This window comes from Manis javanica, chromosome 4 (assembly GCF_040802235.1).
Source record: "Manis javanica isolate MJ-LG chromosome 4, MJ_LKY, whole genome shotgun sequence".
Taxonomy (NCBI): Eukaryota; Metazoa; Chordata; class Mammalia; order Pholidota; family Manidae; genus Manis; species Manis javanica.
In genome coordinates this window covers 65,110,384-65,136,044 of record NC_133159.1, presented here as the reverse complement: position 1 = coordinate 65,136,044, position 25,661 = coordinate 65,110,384, and the positions used below count along the sequence as shown (strand labels likewise).

The window sequence follows — 25,661 nt, the reverse complement described above, 5'->3', positions numbered from 1 at the left end:
GAGACCCAAAGTCAACAGGAGGGACAAAATAAAAATCAGAGAATAAATAAATAAAATTGGGAAGAATAAAACAATAGAAAGAATCAATGGAACCAAGAGCTGGTTCTTTGAGAAAATAAACAAAATAGATAAGCCCCTAGCCAGACTTATTAAGAGAAAAGAGACAAAGAGAATCTACAGATATAAACAGAATCAGAAATGAAAAAAGGAAAAATCATGATGGACCCCACAAAAATACAAAGAATTATTAGAGAATACTATGAGAATCTATATGCTAGCATACTGGAAAACCTAGAAGAAATGGACAACTTCCTAGAAAAATACAACCTTCCAAGACTGACCAAGGAAGAAACAGAACATCTAAACAGACCAATTACTAGCAACAAAACTGAATTGGTAATCCAAAGCACTACCCAAGAAGAAAACTCACGGGCCAGATGGATTTACCCCTGAATTTTATCAGACATATAGAGAAGATGCCCATTCTCCTCAAAGTTTTCCAAAAAATTGAAGAGGGGGGAATACTTCCACACTCATTCTATGAAGCCAGAATCACTCTAATACCAAAACCAGGCAAAGACCCCCACCAAAAAAGAAAGTTATAGACCAATATACCTGATGAACACAGATGCAAAAAATACTCAAGAAAATATTAGCAAACCGAATTCAAAAATACATCAAGAAGATCATACACCATGATCAAGTGGGATTCATCTCAGGGATGCAAGGATGTTACAACATTCGAAAATCCATCAACATCATCAACCTCATCAACAAAAAGAGTACAAAAACCACATGATCATCTCCATAGATGCTGAAAAAGCATTCGACAAAATTCAACATCCATTCATGATAAAAACTCTCAACAAGATGGGTATAGAGGGAAAGTACCTCAACATAATAAAGGCCATATATGATAAACCCACAGCTAACATCATACTAAACAGTGAGAAGCTGAAAGCCTTTCCTCAAAGATCAGGAACAAGACAGGGATGCCCACTCTCCTCACTGTTCTTCAACATAGTACTGGAGGTCCTAGCCATGGCAATCAGACAACACAAAAAATACAAAGCATCAAGATTGGTAAAGGAGAAGTAAAACTGTCACTATTTGCAGATGAGTTGATATTGTACATAAAAAACCCTAAAGATTCCACTCCAAAACTACTAGAACAAATATCTGAATTCAGCAAAGTTGCAAGATACAAAATTAGTACACAGAAATCTGTTGCTTTCCTATGCACCAACAATGAACTAATAGAAAGAGAAATCAGGAAAACAATTACATTCACAGTTGTATCAAAAAGAAAAAAATACCTAGGAATGAATCTAACCAAGGAAGTGAAATACCTATACTCTGAAAACTACAAGACACTCATAAGAGAAATTAAAGAAGACACCAATAAATAGAAACACATCCTGTGCTTATGGATAGGAAGAATTAATGTCAAAATGGCCATCCTGCCTAAAGCAATCTACAGATTCAATGCAATTCCTATCCAAATACCAACAGCATACTTCAACGAACTAGTGCAAATCATTCTAAAATTCATATGGAACCACAAAAGACCCCGAATAGCCAAAGCAATCCTGAGAAGGAAGAATAAAGCTGGGGGAATTATGCTCCCCAACTTCAAGCTCTACTACAAAACCACAGTAATCAAGACAATTTGGTACTGGCACAACAACAGAACCATAGACCAATGGAACAGACAAGAGAGCCCTAATATAAACTCAAGCATATATGGTCAATTAATATATGATAAAGGAGCCATGGACATACAATGGGGAAATGACAGCCTCTTCAATAACTGGTGTTGGTAAAACTGGACAGCTACATGTAAGAAAATGAAACTGGATCATTGTCTAACCCCATACACAAAAGTAAATTCAAAATGGATCAAAGACCTGATTGTAAGTCATGAAACCATAAAACTCTTAGCAAAAAACATACACAAAAATCTCTTGGACATAATATGAGTGACTTCTTTATGAACATATCTCCCCGGCAGGGGAAACAAAAGCAAAAATGAACAAGTGGGACTATATCAAGCTGAAAAGCTTCTGTACAGCAAAGGACACCATCAATATACCAAAAAGGCATCTACATTATGGGAGAATATATTCATAAATGACAGACCTGATAAGGGGTTGACATCCAAAATATATAAAGAGCTCACGCACCTCAACAAACAAAAAGCAAATAATCCAATTAAAAGGGCAGAGGAGTTGAACAGACAGTTCTCCAAAGAAGAAATGCAGATGGCCAACAGACACATGAAAAGATGCTCCACATCACTTGTCATCAGACAAATGCAAATTAAAACCACAATGAGATATCACCTCACACCAGTAAGGATCACCACCATCCAAAAGACAAACAACAACAAATGTTGGCCATGTTGTGGAGAAAGGGGATCCCTCCTACACTGCTGGTGGGAATGTAAATTAGTTCAACCATTGTAGAAAGCAGTATGGAGGTTCCTCAAAAAGCTCCAAATAGAAATGCCGTATGACCCAGGAATTCCACTTCTCGGAATTTACCCTAAGAATGCAGCAGCCCAGTTTGAAAAAGACACATGCATCCCCTATGTTTATTGCAGCACTATTTACAATAGCCAAGAATTGGAAGCAACCTAAGTGTCCATCAGTAGATGAATGGATAAAGAAGAGGTGGTACATATACACAATGGAATATTACTCAGCCATAAGAAAAAAACAGATCCAGCATTCAGAACAACATGGATGGAGCTAGAGGGTATTATGCTCAGTGAAATAAGCCAGGAGGAGAAAGACAAGTACCAGATGATTTCATTCACCTGTGGAGTATAAGAACAAAGGAAAAACTGAAGGAACAAAACTGCAGCAGAAACACAGAACCCAAGAATGAACTAACAGTTGCCAAAGAGAAAGGGACTGTGGAGGATGGGTGTTAAGGGAGGAATAATTTGGTGGGGGGAGAGAGGGGGCATTATGATTAGAGTGTTTAATAAGGGGGACACCAGGAGGGCTGTACAACAGAGAAGACAAGTAGTGACTCTATAGCATCTTACTGTGCTGAGACTGTAATGGGGTATGTGGGGGGGGTCTTGGTTATGGGGGTGTCTAGTAAACATAATGTTCTCATGTAACTAGATTAATGATATTAAAAAAAACCCATAACTCACACACAGAGTGGTGAAAAGTGAAAAGCTTTTCCTCTAGGATCGGGAACAAGAAGGATGTCCACTCTCAACACTCTTATTCAGTATACTACTGGAGGTCCTAGCCATGGCAATCAGAAAAGATAAAGGAATAAAAAGCATCCAAATTGTTAAGGAAAAAGTCAAACATCAGTGTCTGTAGCTCATATGATACTATCAGTAGAAAACCTTACAGACTCCACCAAAATATCAGAGCTAATAACTGGAGATTCAGCAAAGTAACAGTATATAAAGTCAATATAGAGAAATCTGTTGGATTCATACTCACTGATAATGAACTATCAGAGAAATCAAATTCCATTTACAATTGCATCAAGAAGAATAAATTAGCGAGGAATAAACCTAATCAAGGAGGTGAAAGACCTATACTCTGAAAACTAAGAGACACTGATGAAGAAAATTAAAGAAAGCACAAATAAATGGAAATCTAGCCCATGCTCATGGACAGAAAAAATTGTCAAAATGGCTACCCTGTTCAAAGCAATTAATAGGTTCAATGCAATCCCCATCAAAATTCCAACAGCATTTTTTAATGAACTAGAGCAAATAATCCTAAAATTCATATGGAACTTCAAAAGAATCCAAGTATTCAAAGCAATCCTGAGAAAGAAGAAAGCTTGGGGTATTACACTTTCTGACTTCAAGCTATACTACAAAGCTACAGTAATTAAAACAGTATGGTACTGACACAAGAACAGACCCATAGATCAATGGAACAGAATAGAGAGCCCAGATACAAGCCACACATATATGGTCAATTAATATATTATAATGGATCAATGAATATATAATGGGGAAAAGACAGCCTCTTCAACTGGTATTGGAAAAACTAAGCTACATGTAACAGAATGGAACTGGATTATTGTCTAACTCCAGACACAAAAGTAAACTCAAAATGGATCAAAAGCCTGAATGTAAGTCATGAAACCATAAAACTCTTAGAAGAAAACAGGCAAGAATCTCTTGAACATAAACAAAAATGAGTAAGTGGGACTACATCAAACTAAAAAGCTTCTCTACAGCAAAATACACCATCAACAAAACAAAACAGTAAGTGTGGGAGAATATATTTCTAAATTATTTATCTGATAAGGGGTTAACATCCAAAAAGATAAAGAACTCAAAAGCCTTAACACCCAAAATACAAAAAAACACCTAATTAAAAAATGGGCAGAGGTCTCGAGCAAACATTTTTCCAAAGAAAAAATCCAAATAGGGATGGCCACCATCCAAAAGACAACAACAAATTTTGGCAAGGATGTGGAGAAAGGGGAACCCTCCTACACTGCTGGTGGGAATGTAAATTAGTTCAACCACTGTACAAAGCAGTATGGAGGTTCCTCAAATAACTAAAAATAGAAACACCATTTGACCCAGGAATTCCACTTTTAGGAATTTGCCCTAAGAATGTAGCAGCCCAGTTTGAAAAAGATTTAATGCAGCCCTATGTTTTATTGCATCACTACAATAGCCAAGAATTGGAAGCAACCTAAGTGTCCATCAATAGATGAATGGATAAAGAAGATGTGGTACATATACACAATGGAATGCTATTCAGCCATAAGAAGAAAACAAATCCTACCATTTGCAACAACATGGATGGAGTTAGAGGGTATTATGCTCAGTGAAATAAGCCAGGCGGAGAAAGACAAGTATCAAATGATTTCACTCATCTGTGGAGTATAAGAACAAAGAAAAAACTGAAGGAACAAAACAGCAGCAGACTCACAGAACCCAAGAATGGACTAACAGTTACCAAGGGGAAATATACTGTGGAGGATGGGTGGGGAGGGAGGGATAAGGGGTAAAGGGGGCATTATGATTGGCACACATAATGTAGGTGGGGGGCATGTGGAAGGCAGTATAGCACAGAGAAGTAGTGATTCCATAGCATCTTACCACACTGATGGACAGTGACTCTAATGGGGTATGTGATGGGGACTTGATAATGGGGGGAATCTGGTAACCACATGTTGCTCATGTAATTGTCCATTAGTGATACCAAAAAGAAAAAAAAGTAGAAATAGCAAACAGGCATATGAAAAGATACTCCACATTGCTAATTAGTGCAATGCAAATCAAAAACAGAACGAGATACCATCTCACACTTGTTAGAACAGCCACTATCCAAAAGACAAGAAATACCAAATGTTTGCAAGGATGCAGAGAAATGGGAACCCTCCTATACTGATGGAGGCATAGTAAATTGGAGCACCCACTATGGAAAGCAATATGGAGGTCCCTCAAAAAACTAAAAGTAGAAATACCGTATGACCATTAACTGCTCTCCTAGGAAATCATCCAAAGAAAACAAAATCTGATTTGAAAAGATATTCCCACCCCTATGTTTATTGCTGCATTATTTACAATTGCCAAGATACGGAAGCAAGCAAAGCATCCCCCATAGATGAATGGATAAAAATGTGGTACATATACTCAATGAAATATTATTCAGCCATAAAGTAGAAAAAAGTCCTGCAATTCTTGTAATAACATAGATGGAACTAGAGATTATGCTAAGTGAAATAAGCCAGGCAGAAAAAGAAGTACCGTATGATTTCACTTATATGTGAAAGCTAAAGTCGAAAGAAAAGAAAATGAACAAAACAGCAGTAGAATCATAGAGACTGAGAAGTGACTGGTGCTTACCACTGAAGAGGCAATGGGAAGGGTGAGGGCATTAGTGCTATGCTAGGTGACTAATAAATGCTATAAAGAGGCACAAAAGTCTCAAATCATAAGTTGGTCACCGGGATGGAAGTTCACCATGGAGAATATAGTCAGTGACTGTGTAACATCTTTCTATGTTGACAGATAGTAACTGAACTAGTTGGGGTGAGGATTTAATAATGTGTGTGACTTTTGAATCCCTGTGTTGTTTACTTGAAACCAATATAATATTGTATATCTAGTATACTAAAATAAATGATAAATAAGTTGACTTGGAATATATTTTACTATAAAAACCAATTACTTAATTGTGGTTTTCTGTCCCCTAAAAGTATATACATAAACCTCTGGCCTGAATTGTGACTGTGTGGAAAAAATAGAAGGAATGGGAGAGGCAAAGCATAATTATTTATTTATTTGAAGTTTTATATATGATATGCTTTCTCACAGAATCAGTTCAACTTAGAAACATGTTTATATGGTTTTACAATCCAAAGATTGTCAGAAGTCTTTTTTATTAATGAATTAATTGAGTGATACTATGAAATTACAATGCTTGCCCCTGCATAAGAGAACAACATAAATGAAGAAGGTTTTCTTTTCCTGATACAGAAATGTCTCTAGGAAACCGGAGTTTTGATTTAATGCAGTTTTCCTTCCCTGCACTTTTTCCACTAGTGAATCTTGGTAAAAAGGTAGTTTGAGCCTAAAAATTAGTCCCCAGGACTAGGTATTATGATCTTCACAGCTACTTCATTTACATCTACCACTTCTGAAAATGCTTATTCTCCAAAAATTAAGTGTTTTCACAATGTAGAGTTTCTGTGTAGAAACGTTTGTGTATCAAGAATTACCCAATAATATACATAAGATAGTTCTAATACCACTTATTCCACAAACATTTGTAGGAAGTTTGTTTTGCTAGAATGTACTGTGCCAAATGCTTGACGCACAGTCTCAGCCTCACTGAGTGAGATAGACGATCCAAAAGAAACAGCATTAGTGCTATGCTAGGTGAGTACTAAATGCTGTAAGAACACATAGAAGGACCACCTGTCTTGAACTTGTTTTACCAGGAAAGGCTTCCCAGAGGAAATGGAATATATGAAAAATAGATGACAAAGCACAGGAAAAGGAGAGGGACATGTTTCCTACAGCATTTATGAAGGTCTAGAGTTGAGAGCACATTTTGAAGAAATGGAAAGAAATTTAGTATGTCTGAAATAAGATGGCAAATTAAGGAAGAATCAAGAAGTGAAAGAGGAGAAATATGCTATGGCAAGACTGTAAAGAAATTTGTTTTAAAAGTTTTTAGATTTCATAAGGGAAGTGGAACATTTTTAAGCAAAAGAGTAGTATAATCAAATTTAATTTTTTAATTTTAACAAAAGAAAGATCACTCCTGGGTTTACAAGGAAGAATGGATTACAGGCAAGAAAGCAAATTAAGTAGGAGTTGGCTCAAGGCAAGAGGTAACAGTTTCCAAATTATGTAGTAGCAATGGGAAATGAGGAAAACTATTGATTTTTAGAGTGATATAGGAGGTAGAATAAATGAGACAGTGATTGATTGGATGTGAGGCATGAATGAGATGGTAGAGTTCAAGGCCCCAAAGTGTTTGATTTTGAGCATCTGGGTGGTGACAGAACCAAATAAACACTTGGATATATGTGTGTGAAGCTCAGATACAGGAAGAAAACGAGGTCATGATATCACTGAAGCTAATTAAAAGGTTTCAAGAAGGAGATGCAGCATTCACATGTCAACTTGCTTGGAAATAAAGCCTATCAGAAAGCTACGTTTTACAAACGTTTAAATGGTACAAGAAGTATGATTTTGTGACAGTTAAATCTGCTACCAAATTCCAGAAGCGATAGGTGAACATTTTGGAGAGCAAACAGTTGTGATTAAATGGCTTTGATTATCTGATTGGATGGTATGGAAATTGAAAAGAAGAACGAGAGAGAAGGAAGAACATGGGAAGGGAGGGAATTGAGAGGAGGGAAGGAAAGCTGGGCATATGAAACTTCTGCTTGCTTAGTTCTGCAAAACAGGTCTTCCCAGAGAAGGAAGGTAATATTTAATCCTCTATGCCATGCATAGCAATTTAACCTCCGCAGCACTATATTGAAGCAAACATCTTTAGGTGAATGGTTGTATGCCATAGGACACCTTCAAATGTTTTTGCCATCCTACTTTTAGCATAAATTCCAGAAATAATAGAATATTCCCCAACATTTAATAATTTTTTCTTAACATACTCTAAAAAGTTGAATCCTAATGGTTCTTTCTCTTACCATGTTTCTCCTTGCTTCAGCAAATGCCTTCTTTTCTTCCTCTATTCTCCTCCTGGCTTCTTCTTCTGCTTTTCTTTTTTCATCTTCTCTCCTTTGTCTTTCTGTTTCTTCAAAACTGAGTTTGAGTTTACCAGGGCGATACCCTTTAAAAATGCTTTCTGTGTCTTGGTTTTCATCCTCTTCATTTACCTGACCAAGAAACAACTCATTACTAAGAATTGAGATTCATCAAAGACAGGAATGAATTATTAATCAAAAGGCACAGAATCAGCCACTTCACACAGGAATATTTCTTTGCCTTTAATATACTTGACCAAAATCCCTTCCTTTATAATGTCTTACATGACAAAATACTCAAATTTGGAGAAATTCCAAATTAAGATTTACTCAAGTCAAATAAAATTTCTCAAGCAAGGCAAAGTTTTACATATTTCAGATGAAGTGTTTAAGAAGATTTAAGGGGTCACTTAAGAGTTCACTTAAATATTAATTTTTCTAGAACAAACATAAAACATGTATGTGTGTGTACACTTAAACTGAGGAGGTTCAAGTATACCTATACAAACTCTCTTCATTAGTAAAATTAAGTCATTTGGATATTTTCATAGATTTTGTTTTTTACTATTAACTATGGTACTTTTCCTTATATATCAATAAAAGATAATCTGGAAGTATTTTATATAAAAATTTAAATTTTATGATTTTACAAGTTATGAATTAATATTAAATATTCATTGATGTTTATGATTTGATTAATTACAGATATTTCTTTGTTTTTCACTAAATTGACCACAGGGGTATCTAAAGTGTGTAGATATGCAAATCCAAAAGTCATAACATTTTCAAACAAATATCTAGAAAATGTATATTTTGGAAATATTGTCCTTAGAACATCATTAATGAAAGCTAATCAAGAAACTGAATGCTTTGGAGAATATAATCAATTATTCTGTAACATCTTTTTATGGTGATAGATAGTAACTGAACTAGAGGGGGTGAGGATTTAATAATATTCATAACTTTTGAGCCACTTTGTTGTATATTTGAAACCAATATAAGATTGTGTATCAATGATACTTCAATAAAAGTTTTTTTTAAAAAGCAGCTAGTGTCTGACATATAATATTTAAAATGTTAACTATTATTATACTAATAGATTTATCAGTAAAACATAAAATTCATCTTGTTTCATAATGAAACTCTAATTCAAAATCTTGTTTTGAAGTATCATTGATATACAATATTATGTTGGTTTCCAATGTACAACACAGTGGTTCACTAGTTATCCATATTATTAAGTCCTCATCCCCTCTAGTGCAGTGACTACCCATCAACATACAAAGATGTTGTAGGAATATTGACTAATATTGTCCATGCTGTACTACTGTGCCTGTGACCAATTTATATTGTGATTGTGAATTATGTGCCCTTTTATCCCACTCACTCTTCCCCCCACCAATCCCAACCCTTCCCCCTTGGTAACCACTAGTCACTTCTCAGTGTCTATGAGTCTACTGCTGTCTTATTTCTTCTGTTTTGCTTTGTTTTTATACTCCACAAATAAGTGAAATCATATGGTATTTGTCTTTCTCCACCTGGCTTATTTCACTGAGCATAATACCCTCTAGGTCCATCCATGTTGTTCAAATGGCAGGATTTCTTTTTTATGGCAGAATATTCCATTGAGTGTATATGCCACCTCTTCTTTATCCATTCATCTATTGATGGACCCTTTGAATGCTACAGATCTTGGCTATTGCAAATAATGTGAAAATAAACATAGGGGTGCAAATATCTTTTCAAATCAGATTTTGGTTTCTCTGGATAAATTCCTAGGAGAGAAGGAGGAGCCAAGATGGTGGTGTGAGTAGAGCAGTGGAAATCTCCTCCCAAAACCATATATATTTTTGAAAATACAACAAATACAACTATTCCGAGAAGAGAGACCAGAAGATACAGGACAACAGCCAGGCTACATCTACTTCTGCGAGAACCCAGCGCTTCACGAAGGGGGTAATATACAAGCTGCGGCCCGGCAGGACTCGAGCGCCCCTCACCCCAGCTCCTTGGCAGGAGGAGAGAAGTTGGACTGGTAAAGGAGAGAGGGCCCAGGACTGCTAAATACCCAGCCCTAGCCATCCCCAACAGGAGCACAGACACACAGTGTATGGTGGCTGGATACTACGGAAGCAGGACAGTAAAATCTGTGAGCAGGCCCCCGCAGCCAGTGCTCCTGAAACAAAAAGCGAGTGCTTTTCGAAAGTCTTAAAGGGACAGAGGTCTCACAGGTGGATGGAAGCATCCTGGCGCACTCAGCCCAGCAGCTGGGAATGCCAGGGAACTCTGGACGCCCTAAGCCCCTGGGTGACAGTGCAGCTCAGAGGCCTGTTATGGCAATAAGTAGCCTCCCACCAGTCCACCAGTCCCCCTCTCCCCCTAACCCTCCTGGTGCGGCCCCACCATAGAGCAGCAGCCTGAGGCTGGCCACACACACAGCAGCCGCGCACAGCTCCACAGCAGCCTGGGCAAGAATCAGAGACCCCGTCTGCACACAGCTGCCCAGCACAAGCAACTAGGGGTCGCCATTCTCCCAGGAGAGGAAGGCTACAAACTAGCAAGAAGGTACGTTCTCCTAGCTGACACACGTGCCAACTCACAACTACCTCTATCGCCATGAAAAGGTAGAAGAATTTGATCCAGATCAGAAGGCCACAGACATCCTCCCCTGAGAGGGAACCTGGGGAGATAGACCTAACCAATCTTACTGTTAAGAATTCAAAATAAAGGTCATAACCATGCTGATGGAGCTGCAGAGAAAAATGCAAGAGCTAACCAACAAAGTAGGGAGGGAGACTACAGAAATGAAACAATCTCTGGAAGGACATAAAAGTAGAATGGATGAGATGCAAGAGGCCATTAATGGAATAGAAACCAGAGACAGGAATGCACAGAAGCTGACACAGAGAGAGATAAAAGGATCTCCAGAAATGAAACAATATTAAGAGAACTGTGTGACCAATCCAAATGGAACAATATCTGCATTATAGGGATACCAGAAGAAAAAGAGAGAAAAAAGGGATACAAAGTGTATTTTAAGAAAAAATTGTTGAAAACTGCCCCAAACTGGAGGAGGAAATAATCGATCAGACCACGGAAGTACACAGAACTCCCAACAGAAGGGACCCAAGGAGGACAACAACAAGACACATAATAATTAAAATGGCAAAGATCAAGGAAGAGGACAGAGTATTAAAGGAAGCCAGAGAGAGGAAAAAAGTCACCTACAAAGGAAAACCCATCAGGCTGTCATCAGACTTCTCAACAGAAATCTTACAGGCCAGAAGAGAATGGCATGATATATTTAATACATGAAACAGAAGGGCCTTGAACCAAGAATACTGTATCCAGCACGATTATCATTTAAATATGAAGGAGGGATTAAACAATTCCCAGACAAGCAAAAGTTGAGGGAATTTGCCTCCCACAAACTACCTCTACAGGGTATTTTAGAGGGACTGCTCTAGATGGGAGCACTCCTAAGACTAAATAGATGTCACCAGAGAAAATAAAATCACAGCAAAGAAAGCAGACCAACCAAATACTGACTAAAGGCAAAAACTAAAATCAACTACCAACAAAAGCAGTTAAAGGAAACACAAAAGAGCACAAAATAAAACAACCAACATATAAAGAATGGAGGAGGAGGAAAAAGAAGGGAGAGAAATAAACATCAGACAGTGTTTATAATAGCTCAATAAGTGAGTTAAGTTAGACAGTAGATAGTAAAGAAGCTAACCTTGAACCTTTGGTAACCACGACTCTAAAGCCTGCAATGGCAATAAGTACATATCTTTCAATAATCACCCTAAATGTAAATGGACTGAATGTACCAATCAAAAGACACAGAGTAATAGAATGGATAAAAAAGCAAAACTCATCTATATGCTGTTTACAAGAGACTTACCTCAAACCCAAAGACATGCACAGATTAAAAGTCAAGGGATGGAAAAAGATATTTCATGCAAACAACAGGGAGAAAAAAGCAGGTGTTGCAGTACTAGTATTAGACAACATAGACTTCAAAACAAAGAAAGTAACAAGAGATAAAGAAGGACATTACATAATGATAAAGGGCTCAGTCCAACAAGAGGATATAACCATTCTAAATATATATGCACCCAATACAGGAGCACCAGCATATGTGAAACAAATACTAACAGAATTAAAAGAGGAAATAGAATGTAATGCATTCATTTTAGGAGACTTCAACACACCAGTCACTCCAAAGGGGAGATTTACCAGACAGAAAAAAAGTAAGGACACAGAGGTGCTGAACAACACACTAGAACAGATGGACCTAATAGATATCTACAGAACTCTACACCCAAAAGCAGTAGGACACACATTCTTCTCAAGTGCACATGGAACATTTTCCAGAGTAGACCACATCCTAGCAACAAACAGAACCTCAGTAAATTCAAAGAGATTGAAATTCTACCAACCAACTTTTCAGACCCCAAAGTATTAAAACTCCAAAAATTTGTACAAAGAAAACAAAAAGGCTCACAAACACATGGAGGCTTAGCAACATGCCCCTAAATAATCTATGGATCAATGACCAAATTAAAATAGAGATCAAGCAATATATGAAAAAAAATGACAACAACAACACAAAGCCCCAACTTCTGTGGGATGAAGCAAAAGCAGACTTAAGAGGAAAGTATATAGCAGTCCATGCATATTTAAGGAGGGAAGAACAACCCCAAATCAATAGTCTAAAGTCACAATTATCAAAACTGGAAAAAGAAGAATAAATGAGGCATAAAGTGAGCAGAAGTAGGGACATAATAAAGATCAGAGAAGAAATAAATAAAATTGAGAAGAATAAAGCAATAGAAAAAAATCAATGAAACCAAGAGCTGGTTCTTTGAGAAAATAAAGAAAATAGATAAGCCTCTAGCCAGACTTATTAAGAGAAAAAGAGAATCAACACACATCAACAGAATCAGAAACAAGAAAGGAAAAATCATGACAGACCCCAGAGAAATACAAAGAATTATTAGAGAATACTATAAAAACCTATATGCTAACAAGCAGGAAAACCTAGAAGAAATGGACAACTTCCTAGAAAAATACAACCTTCCAAGACTGACCAAGGAAGAAACAGAAAACCTAAACAGACCAATTACCAGCAACGAAATTGAAGCACTAATCCAAAAACTACCCAGGAACAAAACCTCCGGGCTAGATGGATTTACCTCAGAATTTTATCAGACATACAGGGAAGACATAATACCCATTCTCCTTAAAGTTTTCCAAAAAATAGAAGAGGAGGGAATACTCCCAAACTCATTCTATGAGCCAACATCACCCTAATACCAAAACCAGGCAAAGACCCTTCTAAAAAAGAAAATTACAGACCAATCTCCCTGATGAACTTAGATGCAAAAATACTCAACAAAATATTAGTAAAGCAAATTCAAAAATACATCAAAAGGATCATACACCATGACCAAGTAGGATTCATCCCAGGGATGCAAGGACTGTACAACATTCAAAAATCCATCAACATCATCCACCACATAAACAAAAAGTACAAAAACCACATGATCATCTCCATAGATGCTGAAAAAGCATTCGACAAAATTCAACATCCATTCATGATAAAACTCTCAACAAAATGGGTATAGAGGGCAAGTACCTCAACATAATAAAGGCCATATATGATAAACCCACTGCCAACATCATACTGAACAGCGAGAAGCTGAAAGCTTTTCCTCTGATATCAGGAACAAGACAGGGATGCCCACTCTCCCCACTGTTATTCAACATAGTACTGGAGGTCCTAGCCATGGCAATTAGACAAAACAAAGAAATACAAGTAATACAAATTGGTAAAGAAGAAGTTAAACTGTCACTATTTGCAGATGACATGATATTGTACATAAAAAATCCTAGATTCCACTCCAAAACTACTAGAAGTAATATCAGAATTCAGCAAAGTTGCAGGATACAGAATTAATACACAGAAATCTGTGGCTTTCCTATACAATAACACTGAACTAATAGAGAAATCAGGAAAACAATTCTATTCACAATGGCATCAAAAAGAATAGAATACCTAGGATTATACCTAACCAAGGAAGTGAAAGACCTATACTCTGAAAACTACAGGACACTCTTAAGAGAAGTTAAAGAAGACACTAACAAATGGAAACTCATCCCATGCTCTTGGCTAGGAAAAATTAATATAGTCAAAATGGCCATCCTACCCAAAGCAAATACAGATTCGATGCAATCCCTATCAAATTGTCAACAGCATTCTTCAATGAACTGGAACAAATAGTTCTAAAATTCATATTGAACCACCAAAGACCCCGAATAGCCAAAGCAATCCTGAGAAGGATGAATAAAGTTGGGGGGGCGGGATCTCGCTCCCCAACTTCATGCTCTACTACAAAGCCACAGTAATCCTGACAATTTGGTACTGGCACAAGAACAGAGCCACAGACCAGTGGAACAGAAGAGAGACTCCAGACATTAACCCAAACATATATATTCAATTAATATATGATAACGGAGCCATGGACATACAATGATGAAATTACAGCCTCTTCAACAGTTGGTGCTGACAAAACTGGACAGCTACATGTAAGAGAATGGAAGTGGACCATTGTCTAACCACATACACAAAAGTAAATTCAAAATGGATTAAATTCCTCAATGTAAGTCATAAAACCATCAGACTCTTAGAAAAAAACATAGGCAAAAATCTCTTGGACATAAATATGAGTGACTTCTTCATGAACATATCTCCCTGGGCAAGGGAAACAAAAGCAAAAATGAACAAGTGGGACTATATTAAGCTGAAAAGCTTCTGTACAGCAAAGGACACCATCAGTATAACAAAAAGGCATCTACAGTATGGGAGAATATATTCATAAATGACAGATCTGGTAAAGGGTTGACATTGAAAATATATAAAGAGCTCATGCACCTCAACAATCAAAAAGCAAATAATCCAATTAAAAAATGGGCAGAGGAGCTGAACAGACAGTTCTCCAAAGAAGAAATTCAGATGGCCAATGGACACATAAAAAGATGCTCCACATCAATTGTCAGAGAAATGCAAATTAAAACCACAATGAGATATCACCTCACACCAGTAAGGATCACCACTATCCAAAAGACAAACAACAACAAATGTTGGCCATGTTGTGGAGAAAGGGGAACCCTCCTACACTTGCTGGTGGGAATGTAAATTAGTTCGACCATTGTGGAAAGCAGTATGGAGATTGCTCAAAAAGCTCCAAATAGAAATACCATTTGACCCAGGAATTCCACTTCTAGGAATTTATCCTAAGAATGCAGCAGCCCAGTTTGAAAAAGACATATGCACTCCCTATGTTTATCGCAGCACTATTTACAATAGCCAAGAATTAGAAGCAACATAAGTGTCCATCAGTAGATGAATGGATAAAGAAGAGGTGGTTCACATACACAATGGAATATTCTTCAGCCATAAGAAGAAAACAAATCCTACCATTTGCAACAACATGGATGCAGCTAGAGGGTATTATGCTCAGTGAAATAAGCCAGGAGGAGAAAGACAAGTACCAGATGATTTCACTCATATGTGGAGTATAAGAACAAAGAAAAAACTGAAGGAACGAAACTGCAGCAGAAACACAGAACCCAAGAATGGACCAACAGTTACCAAAGGGAAAGGGACTGTGGAGGATGGGTGGGAAGGGAGGGATTAAGTGCAGGGAAAAAAAAAGGGGGCATTACGATTAGCATGTATAATGTTTGTGGGGGCACAGGGAAGGCTGTGCAACACAGAGAAGACAAGTAGTGATTTTACAGCATCTTACTATGCTGATAGACAGTGAGTGTAATCCGGTTTGTGGGGGGGCTTGGTGAAGGGGTGAGCCTAGTAAACAATGTTCTTAATGTAATTGTTTATTAATCATAAAAAAAATTCCTAGGTAGCAGTAACTGGGTCACGTGGTATTTCTACTTTTAGTTTTTTGAGGAACCTACATATTGCTTTTCATAGTGGGTGCTCCAATTAGCTATCCTTCCAACAGTATAGGAGGGTTCCCATTTCTCTTCATCCTCACCAACATTTGTTATTTCAGGAAATTTGCATTTCCCTGATGATCAGCAATGTGGAGCATCTCTTCATGTGCCTCTTGGCTATTTTGGGTTTTATCTTTGGAAAAATGTCTGTTTGAGTCCTCTGCACATTTTTTAATCAGGTTTTTTGTTTTTTGGGTGTTGAGGCCTATGAGTTCTTTATATATTTTGGGTGTTAACCCCTTATCAGACAAATAATTTAGAAAAATATGTTCCCACACTGTAGGATGCCCTTTTGTTTTATTGATGGTGTCTTGCTGTACAGAAGCTTTTTAGTTTGATGTAATCGCACTTTCTCGTTTTTATTTATGTTCAAGAGATTTTTGCCTGTTTTCTTCTAAGAGTTTTATGGTTTCATGACTTACATTCAGGCCTTTGATCCATTTTGAGTTGACTTTTATATATGAAGTTAGACAATAATCCAATTTCATTCTCTTACATGTAGCCTGTCCATTTTTCCCAACACCAGTTGTTGAAGAGGCTGCCTTTTCCCCATTGTATATTCATGGATCCTTAATCATATATTAATTGACCATATATTTGTGGTTTGTATCTAGACTCTCTATTTTGTTCCATTGATCTATAGGTCTGTTTGTGCCAGTAACAAATTGTTTTGATTACTGTAGCTTTATAGTACAGCTTGAAGTCAGGGAGCATAATCCCCCCAGCTTTGTTATTTTTTTCTCAGGATTGCTTTGGCTATTTGGGGCCTTTTGTGGTTCCATATGAATTTTAAAACTAGTCATTTAAAAAATGCTGTTGTAATTTTGATAGGGGTTGCATTTAACTGCTTTATTAACTCAATTTAAGAAGTAGGGGCAATTGTTTCCTCCATTTTATGAATGAGGAAACGAAGAGAGGTTAAATAACTTGCCCTTGGTTACACACTTAATACAGGGTAGATATCTGAATCCAGGAAATCTGGCTCCAAAATCCTCTCTCTTAACTACTATACTATAGACATGCATACCTTATATATCAAACTGCATGTTACACAGTAAACTTACTTTGATATGTTCAAACATTTGAAAAATTAGACCAAATTTAAATGTACACTTATGATTAGACATGAAAATGAGGTGCACCCGGACATTAAAAACATTGCTGGTTTAATTAACAGATGAACAGGCTAATTGAGTAATTATTTTGCATATTTACAACAATTTGTAAAAATTAAAATTTAAGTAGTACAGCATGGAGAATATAACCAATGATTCTTTAACATCTTCCTATGTTGACAGATAGTAACAGCACTAGAAGGGGGTGAGGATTTAATAATATGGTAACTGTTGAACCACTGTGTTGTATACTTGAAACCAATATAAGATTGTCTATCAATGAAACTTCAATAAAGAAAAGAAAAAATATTTAAATTTAAAGTATATTAGGTAAAATATCCCAAAATGGAAACTAAAAAATAATAGAGATGTATTTTATATCTGGAATAAAATAGTTTCAAGACCAGGCTCTTTTAAACAGCGCATCTCCCTGAATTTATAGGAATCAACCTTATCTAAAGCTAACTATCTTCCTTAACAGTAAATGTTTCATGTATCACAAAAAGATTATTCATATAACATATAATTTATGTAATATAAAATACAACTGACATATGTACATTTGTTTTACCATTTGCCGCCTTGCTTCTACAAAAGCACGCTTTTCTTCTTCTAAACGTTGTCTTGCTTCCTCTTCAGCTTGCTTCCTTTGGTTTTCTTGTCTTTGTCTTTCCAGTTCTTCAAAAGTTAGTTTCAATTTTCCAGGAGAAAGTGATTCTTTTTTTGCCTCACTTTCTAGTTCATCATCCTTAAAAAAAAAGAGCATTATGAAACCCATCTGTTAAATGATAAAGGGAAATACTGGTAACCAATGTAACTGCTTTTAATATTTTCCTTAAAAAAATTTACCATGACCAATGAAAGACACTTTGCTTCTTTGAGAGATCGTCGTTGTTCTTCATATCTTATTCTTTTATCTTCCTCATACTTGACCCTTTCTTTTTCTTCTCGTTCTTTTTCTAGGTCCTCAAAATTCTTTTGTATTTTTCCAGATGTTTTGTGTGATTTGATAGGTACCACTGTTACAAGTAGTGAATCATCTCCTTCCTAATTTATAAAATAGATAGTTATCATATTTCTTCCTAATCAAAATTTAGGTTTCACAGGATTTTACCTCCATCACTGGTAATTTCATTACATTGCCATCAATGTAATGAAGAAAAAATACTTTTTTTTTACAGATTCTATTCAATAGCTCTTTCTCTGAATTCATTGTACATTATGAGTTAATCTTACTGAAATCCATTGCTGACAGAGTTCAAGGAGCATCTTCTTTCGTAGAAGATGGTGATAATACAGCCATTCAGATAAAACTGCATGACATTATCTAAATTTTGCTCTCGTGCACTAGTCCCACAAAAGGTGATGTGCATGTGAATGAACTCTAAATCAATTTGATGGTGGGCTGATTCAGTTAAAACACAAATAAAAAGTTTCTCCATGTGATTTTTCTCTTCATGCAAGTTTTTAGATGCTTAATAAAACTAATACTTAGAAAAAAAACCATAGTATTTCCAAGTGATTTAAAAAACACAGACAAAACTATTTGGCCTTTGTTCCTATTAAGATATTTTGAAATTTGTTTTTTAAATTCATTTTAGTTAGTTCTATTACATAATCTATTGTTGCCTTTGAAGTTTTTAAAATATATATATAATTATAATGTGTAATACATGGTCCTAAAATAAAATTGCTTATAATTTAAGTGGCTGTAGTTTTAGATGCACCATCAAATTGACTGACTTTTTATTTTTTCTGTTAGATAAAAAGAGGTAACTAAAATTTTTGTGGTTGTTGAACATTCCTTCATGGAACTGGATACTGCACTCTACCAGTGTGTGATAACCATAACAAACTGTTAGGAACTCTGAGGAAAGAAGAAAAAATGATGAAAAGAAAACTGCCTTTTAAAATACTAGCTTTCCATAATCTTGAGAGCATTACTAGTAATAGTTCAATAACCTTGAGAACTATTAGAAGTATATAGTCTTAGCAGAATAGCTCAAACTGAGACTTGAGTCTCTAAACCATGAAAGCAAAAACACTTTTCTTTAAAAACACTAAGCTATAGTGTTTGAAAATGCACAAGTACTATCTTGCTTTGCAAAATATTTTTGTCCTTTTTGTTCTTGTTGCTGTAGTTGTAATAAGAATGAAAACTTAATTAGAAGATTATTTGTGAATCAGATAATTTTAGGTGAATGTTTCATTAAAGGAAATGTCCATTTACCTCTGATGCTGATTCAGTTCCCGTATTGTTTATGTCCTCAATCTATTGAATGAGAATTTCATATCATTACATTACATCAGATTTCTGCCTTTTGCTTTTAAATATGCAAGTGAAAAGTAATTTAGTTGTGACTTATGCTGTTTTCAAATTTATAATTTTAAAAATATGTTGCTCCAAATTATCCAATTATATCCTTTAAATGGAGATAAAACCTTATATTAGTTTTTGAATTTTGATATCAAAATCAATGTCTAGGAGCAACAAATTTTAAAAAATTAAAATAAAGCCTACCTTTGTAATTCTGTAATTTGAATAATGGACCAAACTCAAGACCTGGCTGTGACCTTATAAGCAGCAGTTATTAAATTACCAATTTAAACTGAGATAGAGAAACATTTCTACATTCTCTGTCTCTGCCCCAGAAAAAGGAAAACTTATCATTAGCAATCAAATAATCATCGTGAGTATATAATACAATATAAATATACAGCAAAAATATAACTGACACAATAATAAAGTGCTGTGAAAGGCATAGGATTTTAGATGGCTAGTTTAGAAAGGAAGATAATTCTGGTAGTCGTAATTTTGACAGATATAGGTAGGAAGGGCCCTAATTGAAAAGGAGGGAGCTCAGTTTGGCCATTACTCATAAGAAACATCATTAGGTTACATTGAAAGGCAGGCTAATGTGCAGCGTTTGAGAGCTCAAGAAAAGGAAATACAAGCAATGGGAAAAATGGAGAAAGTTAGGAAGTAAAGATTCAGATCACTATTGTTTTAATTTGTTTTTTAACACCAATGGAAGAGTCTGGAAGTAGTTTGTGACTCATGAAGTCTAAGGGAATTCTATTGTACCTTGGCTCATACTTGGAACTGGGCTGGCTTACTCCCTATTCTTTCATCATCTCATTTTCCTTTTCTCTATTCTGTCAAGGAATAAATATATAATTTTTACTAAGTACCAAATTTCTTGAAAGAGAAATTATTTCAAACAAGTCATTTATTAAAAATAAATCTATTTTATATTTTAAAAGTGAATATGGTAAAGGTTTTATTGATGATTAATTATATTAAGAAAAGTTTTAACAGATATAGAATAAAATAATTACAAAATTATTTCCCTTCAAAAGAATGCTAACAATTTCTCTACAAATCACTTTAATCTCTCAATAAAAAGTTCTGGGAGATATGGTGACAAGCCAGACAATTGAAAATATAGAGAAGAGAAACTAAATAAATTTCTTAAACCCAAATTTCTTTTTCTATCTGCTTACAACCTTGCCAAATTTTTTTAACTTATAGTAAGATAATAAACTATATTTGGAGTTTTTCTTTGTTATTGCCTTCTTTATTTTAAATCCTTAACAAAACAAAAAAAGAATTTTTTCCCCATTGGGTGTCAATAAACAGGGGAAAAGATGAATTTGTTTAAGGAGCTATGGTGTCAATATATTCATGGAGAACTGAGATATTCAGATCAGCTATACTGTTGGCTTTCAGAAGCTACCATCAAAGACCGGCTTCCCAACTATTTATTTTGACTTACGGAAAGGAAACTCTTTTTGCTCTTTCCCATATCAACTTCCTTGTCTTTCCTTTTTCCTCAATATCCCAGACCGCACCAATAACTTCTCTATTTCTAAGTTAAAACTTCCCCAATCAGAGGATCCTCAAAGATAACCAGATTATACCAAATTAGGATTCTCCTCCAAATTTTATTGGTCTTTGATTCTAACATCTAGTATATGAAGTATAACCATTTTAAATTTGTCATAAAATACTAAAATCTCAGAACTGGTAATGATCTTGGAGGTCACTCAGCTACCCTCCTAATTCAGGAATCCCTTTTATAGCATTCTTGAATATGAACTTGTACAAGTGGATTATTCAAACAAATGTTAATATTCTTCTTGACTACTTATGTCATACTTTACCTCTTATACTCAATGATAGGCAAAATTAGACTTGAGCAGAAAATTTACTTCGTTTTTTAAGTTAGAGTTTCCATATTGTAAGATGAAATTTCTATTAAAAGTTTATTTTGCTCTATCTACAATTCTCAAATAATTTCATAGGCCAAAAATTTCATTAATCAGGATTCTATGGCACACTGCCATATAGTATCTAGGATTACTAAAGAAGGTGTTCTTTTTCATGAATAGTTTTCTTTCCATCTCTTTTTGAGTATCCTATGTTCTCACCATATTCAAATTCACCTCTTTAACACACAAATAGTTTTTCTTTGAGAAACAATTGCCTACATATTCAATTCCTGGGGTTATAGTAGTCTTAATAGTCTACTGAGTAAGAAGCGCTTTTTAAGAAAAGAACAAAAGACTTAAAAGAGGTAGACTAACTCCATATTCATACCCACTATTTGCTGCCAAACACCATATATTTTATGTATTTTATTATAATTTATTACCATATTTTATAGTTTATATTAAAAATACAATTACATGTACTGATGTTTATGTCATTTATAATGCTCATTTATTATAATTATATTCCCTTGTGAAATTTCATTGTAAAATGAATACTAATGATGACTGGAGGTAACAATGGTAAAGTATATACCTTCCTTTCTTTAGATAGGGGTACAAAGTAATAAAATGTAGGAAATTCCAACATTCTTTTCTATAATACATCTGGCATATGTCATTATTTGCCACCATCCAAGTGGCTATTTGAGCTATAGAAGTAGTTATTTGCAAACTCTGGGTAAATAAATTTCTGTGACATCCAAGTATGGCATATGCTTTGCCTTGTCACTTTTCTTTTTAGAAAGATAGTGGAAACTGAAAGGAGCATAGCAAATAGGTTTAACGCACTTGGAATAGGCAAAAAAGAGCCAACTACAATTCCACAATAAAAGTGATTTTTAAAGAGACAATATACTGTGAAGTTTAGGTCATTTGTGAAAATATTGACGAGAGAGGGAGGAGAAACTAAAATGGTTTCATAACATTTTATCTGTGTACTATTACTTAGGTAAAAAATTACTCAGAGCCCACTTACTTTGTCCCAGGCACTGTTATAAGTGCTTTGCACTTATTAACTCTTATTTATCAACAACTCTAGGAGGTAAATAGCATTATCTTATTAAGCTCAATACACTGATCATCTTTTTTGATCTTACAATATAGTGCAGGTTGAAGGACAAACAATAAACTGTCTTGTCAACTTTTCAATTCTATGACTACAGAGTTTATCATGTAAAACAAATACTATTAAAGACATTTTTGTGAATTGATAAATACTTAATAAAATATGACTATTAGAACTTCAGGTTTCCATGTCATTATAGTCATTAATAGTTTTGAGAGATTAGCTTTTCCTGGAAACTAGATCAGATTCTTTAGTATTTTAAAAATACCAGCCTCTTAGTCCTCATGCTCTGTGCTAAAATATGTGAGAATTTTAAATTCATTAAGAGACTTAAACTCATAGTAATAAAATTTTTCTGCCTTCTAATTTGTCCTCCATAAATGGCTGTGAGCATCAGTAGTGGCTGTATGAAGGAAACACCTGTCACACATTCTCCTGTCGTCTACTACTGTCCCCAATTTAAAAAGAAAAGTTAAGCTAGTTAATACCACCATTATTAAATAAAATATGATTTGTTTCAGATTATTAAGAGAAAGCTATTCTAATTTTTCCTTAGTGTTTGATAAGAACCACCAAGTATTGATTGCTACTAAAAGACCAGCATTTTGCTAGGTGCTTGTAAATAGTTTTATGTGTGAAATTACCTTACATCTTTGTAAAATCCTCTACTTTGTCAAGAACAATAAGGAATGTGAACAGTGTAAGGAATGTGGACAGAATGGTAAGATAGTATATAACAAAAGTCATACCTTATCCTTCTAGATATTTGATATTAAATATTTGTGTTTAAGATTTTCTTTTCAAGTTACCTGCTCTTGACTAGGTTTATGGTATAGCAAAATATTTTAATTAGACAACATATTGATTGTTTTTACTCTACATTCATTTCTGAAGCAAATACTAACAATATTTAGTGTATACCTTCTCTGCCCTTTTTGCTAATTCACGTTGTATCTTCCTCTTTTCTAACATGTCCTGCTCAGTTCTGCGTTTTCGTTCTTCCTCAGTTCTCTTCCTCTGTTCCTCTTGTCTTTGTTTCTCCATTTCAGCAAATCTACCTTTAACAGTTCCTAAGAATACATTGTACAAGTTTAATATTTTGCTGTGTTTCCTTTTTTGCAATTTCATTTATAGTTTACTACTTAAGTTTCTTACCTGTTAGTTTTGGAACATAAGCCTTTTCTATTTTAGAAGACATGTCTTCCTCATCATCAGAAGCAAGCATTTCTTTAATCTAGATAGTTAAATAAATTAATATAAACATGCCCAAAATTTAGACAAAATTATATTAAATGTAGAGTTTGAAATTAGCTAATAAATACAGAAAATTATTTTTAATCATAGTTCATATGAAATGTAGATAATGTAAATAAATGTAAATTAAAAAGATAAAAATATATGCACAAGAATAAAATAAAATAAAATAACCTCCTGCTTCCTCCTGTTCCATTCTCTCTCTCTAATATATTGTTCTTTTCTTCTTTGCTTTTCGTCTCTAGATCTCCTTTGATTTCTTTCTTCCCTGGCTTTCTGCATGGCTTCAAACTTATCCTTTACATCACACTTGCCAAGTTTTGGCACATAGGTTTTTGAGACAGGTTTAGTTGAAGAAAGCAGAATCTTCATTAGAAGAAAATAAAGAGAATAAAGTTAAAAAAAAAAAGACAAAGAAATTAGGTAAAGATAGATAAACAATATAAGAAATACTGAAACACCTCAGAATTTACCCAAAGAAAACAAGTTCTCAGATTCAAAAGATGTATGCACCCCTGTGCTTATTGCAGCACTATTTACAATAGCCAAGAAATGGAAGCAACCTAAGTGTCCATCAGTAGATAAATGGATAAAGAAGACGTGGTACATATACACAATGGAATACTTCAGCCATAAGAAGAAGACGAATCCTACCATTGCAACAACATGGATGGAGCTAGAGGGTATTATGGTCAGTGGAATAAGCCAGGTGGAGAAAGACAAGTACCAAATGATTTCCCTCATTTGTGGAGTTTAACAACGATGCAAAACTGAGGAACAAAACAGCAGCAGACTCACAGACTCCAAGAAAGAACTAGGGGTTACCAAAGGGGAAGGGTGGGGCTGGGTGGGAGGGAGGGAGAAGGGAATTGATGGGGTATTATAATTAGTACACATGGTGTGGGGGTGGTCACGGGGAAGACAGTGTAGCACAGAGAAGACAAATAGGGACTCTGGCATCTTACTACACTGATGGACAGTGACTTCATTGGGGTATGGGGGGAACTTGATAATATGGGTGAATGTAGTAACTGCAATGTTTTTCATGTGAAACCTTCATAAGAGTGTGTATCAATGATACCTTAATTAAAAAAACAATAAAAAATACTGAAAGAGAAAACAAATGAATTTGAAACCTGTATTTGTACCATCAGAATGTAATTAGATACTTTCTAAAGTCTAAGTATGAAAAATGAAATTACAGAAAATATGGATAAAAATGTATTAATATGCCATAAAGAAGTCCCATTTTGTAGGTGTGCTCCACTGAAGCTGAAGACTAGTAAAATACAAAAATTCAGCCCTGGATTCTAATTTAAAATAACCTGTATTTATTGCCCTACTCCATTAAAGATTCAGATTTTATGTCACTTGCTTAAAAGATACCAAAATTATTTCCATAAATTAGAGGAAGTTGGAAACAAAGCAAAATTTAGTCTTTTAAGTTTAAAGGCTAATTCATGTATTAACATTCTTGCTTGTATCTGTCTCATATAAGCAAAACTAAAGGCCAGTCACTTCTCATTTATGGCTCAGGTATGTACCAGGGTCTTTTTGTATTAGTGATTTATGCTGCTACTAGTGCTATACTGCCCATCTGAACTTCCTTTAAACCAATATTTAAATGTGTAAGAAGCCTGTATCATTCCAAATAGGATCAGCTACAAGAAGAAAATTCCCAAATGGCAAAAAAGATTCCCAGA

At 35.1% G+C, this 25,661-nt stretch overlaps 1 protein-coding gene across 11 annotated transcripts in view; it reads right to left on the bottom strand.

The window, feature by feature from the left end:
• NEXN (nexilin F-actin binding protein) overlaps positions 1 to 25,661 on the bottom strand; it is a 72,188-nt gene that overhangs the window by 18,066 nt on the left and 28,461 nt on the right. For 4 of the 11 annotated variants that reach the window (XM_037012471.2, XM_037012472.2, XM_037012477.2 and 1 more), the window contains 7 exons: positions 24,133 to 24,324; positions 23,860 to 23,938; positions 23,626 to 23,774; positions 19,597 to 19,638; positions 18,216 to 18,413; positions 17,938 to 18,114; positions 8,170 to 8,358 (listed from right to left, as the gene is read on the bottom strand). In XM_037012471.2, coding sequence (XP_036868366.1) covers positions 8,170 to 8,358; positions 17,938 to 18,114; positions 18,216 to 18,413; positions 19,597 to 19,638; positions 23,626 to 23,774; positions 23,860 to 23,938; positions 24,133 to 24,324 — 1,026 coding nt within the window. The remainder of the gene's footprint in view (positions 1 to 8,169; positions 8,359 to 17,937; positions 18,115 to 18,215; positions 18,414 to 19,596; positions 19,639 to 23,625; positions 23,775 to 23,859; positions 23,939 to 24,132; positions 24,325 to 25,661) is intronic. The other 7 variants (XM_037012474.2, XM_037012481.2, XM_073234169.1 and 4 more) reach the window with 4 other exon arrangements.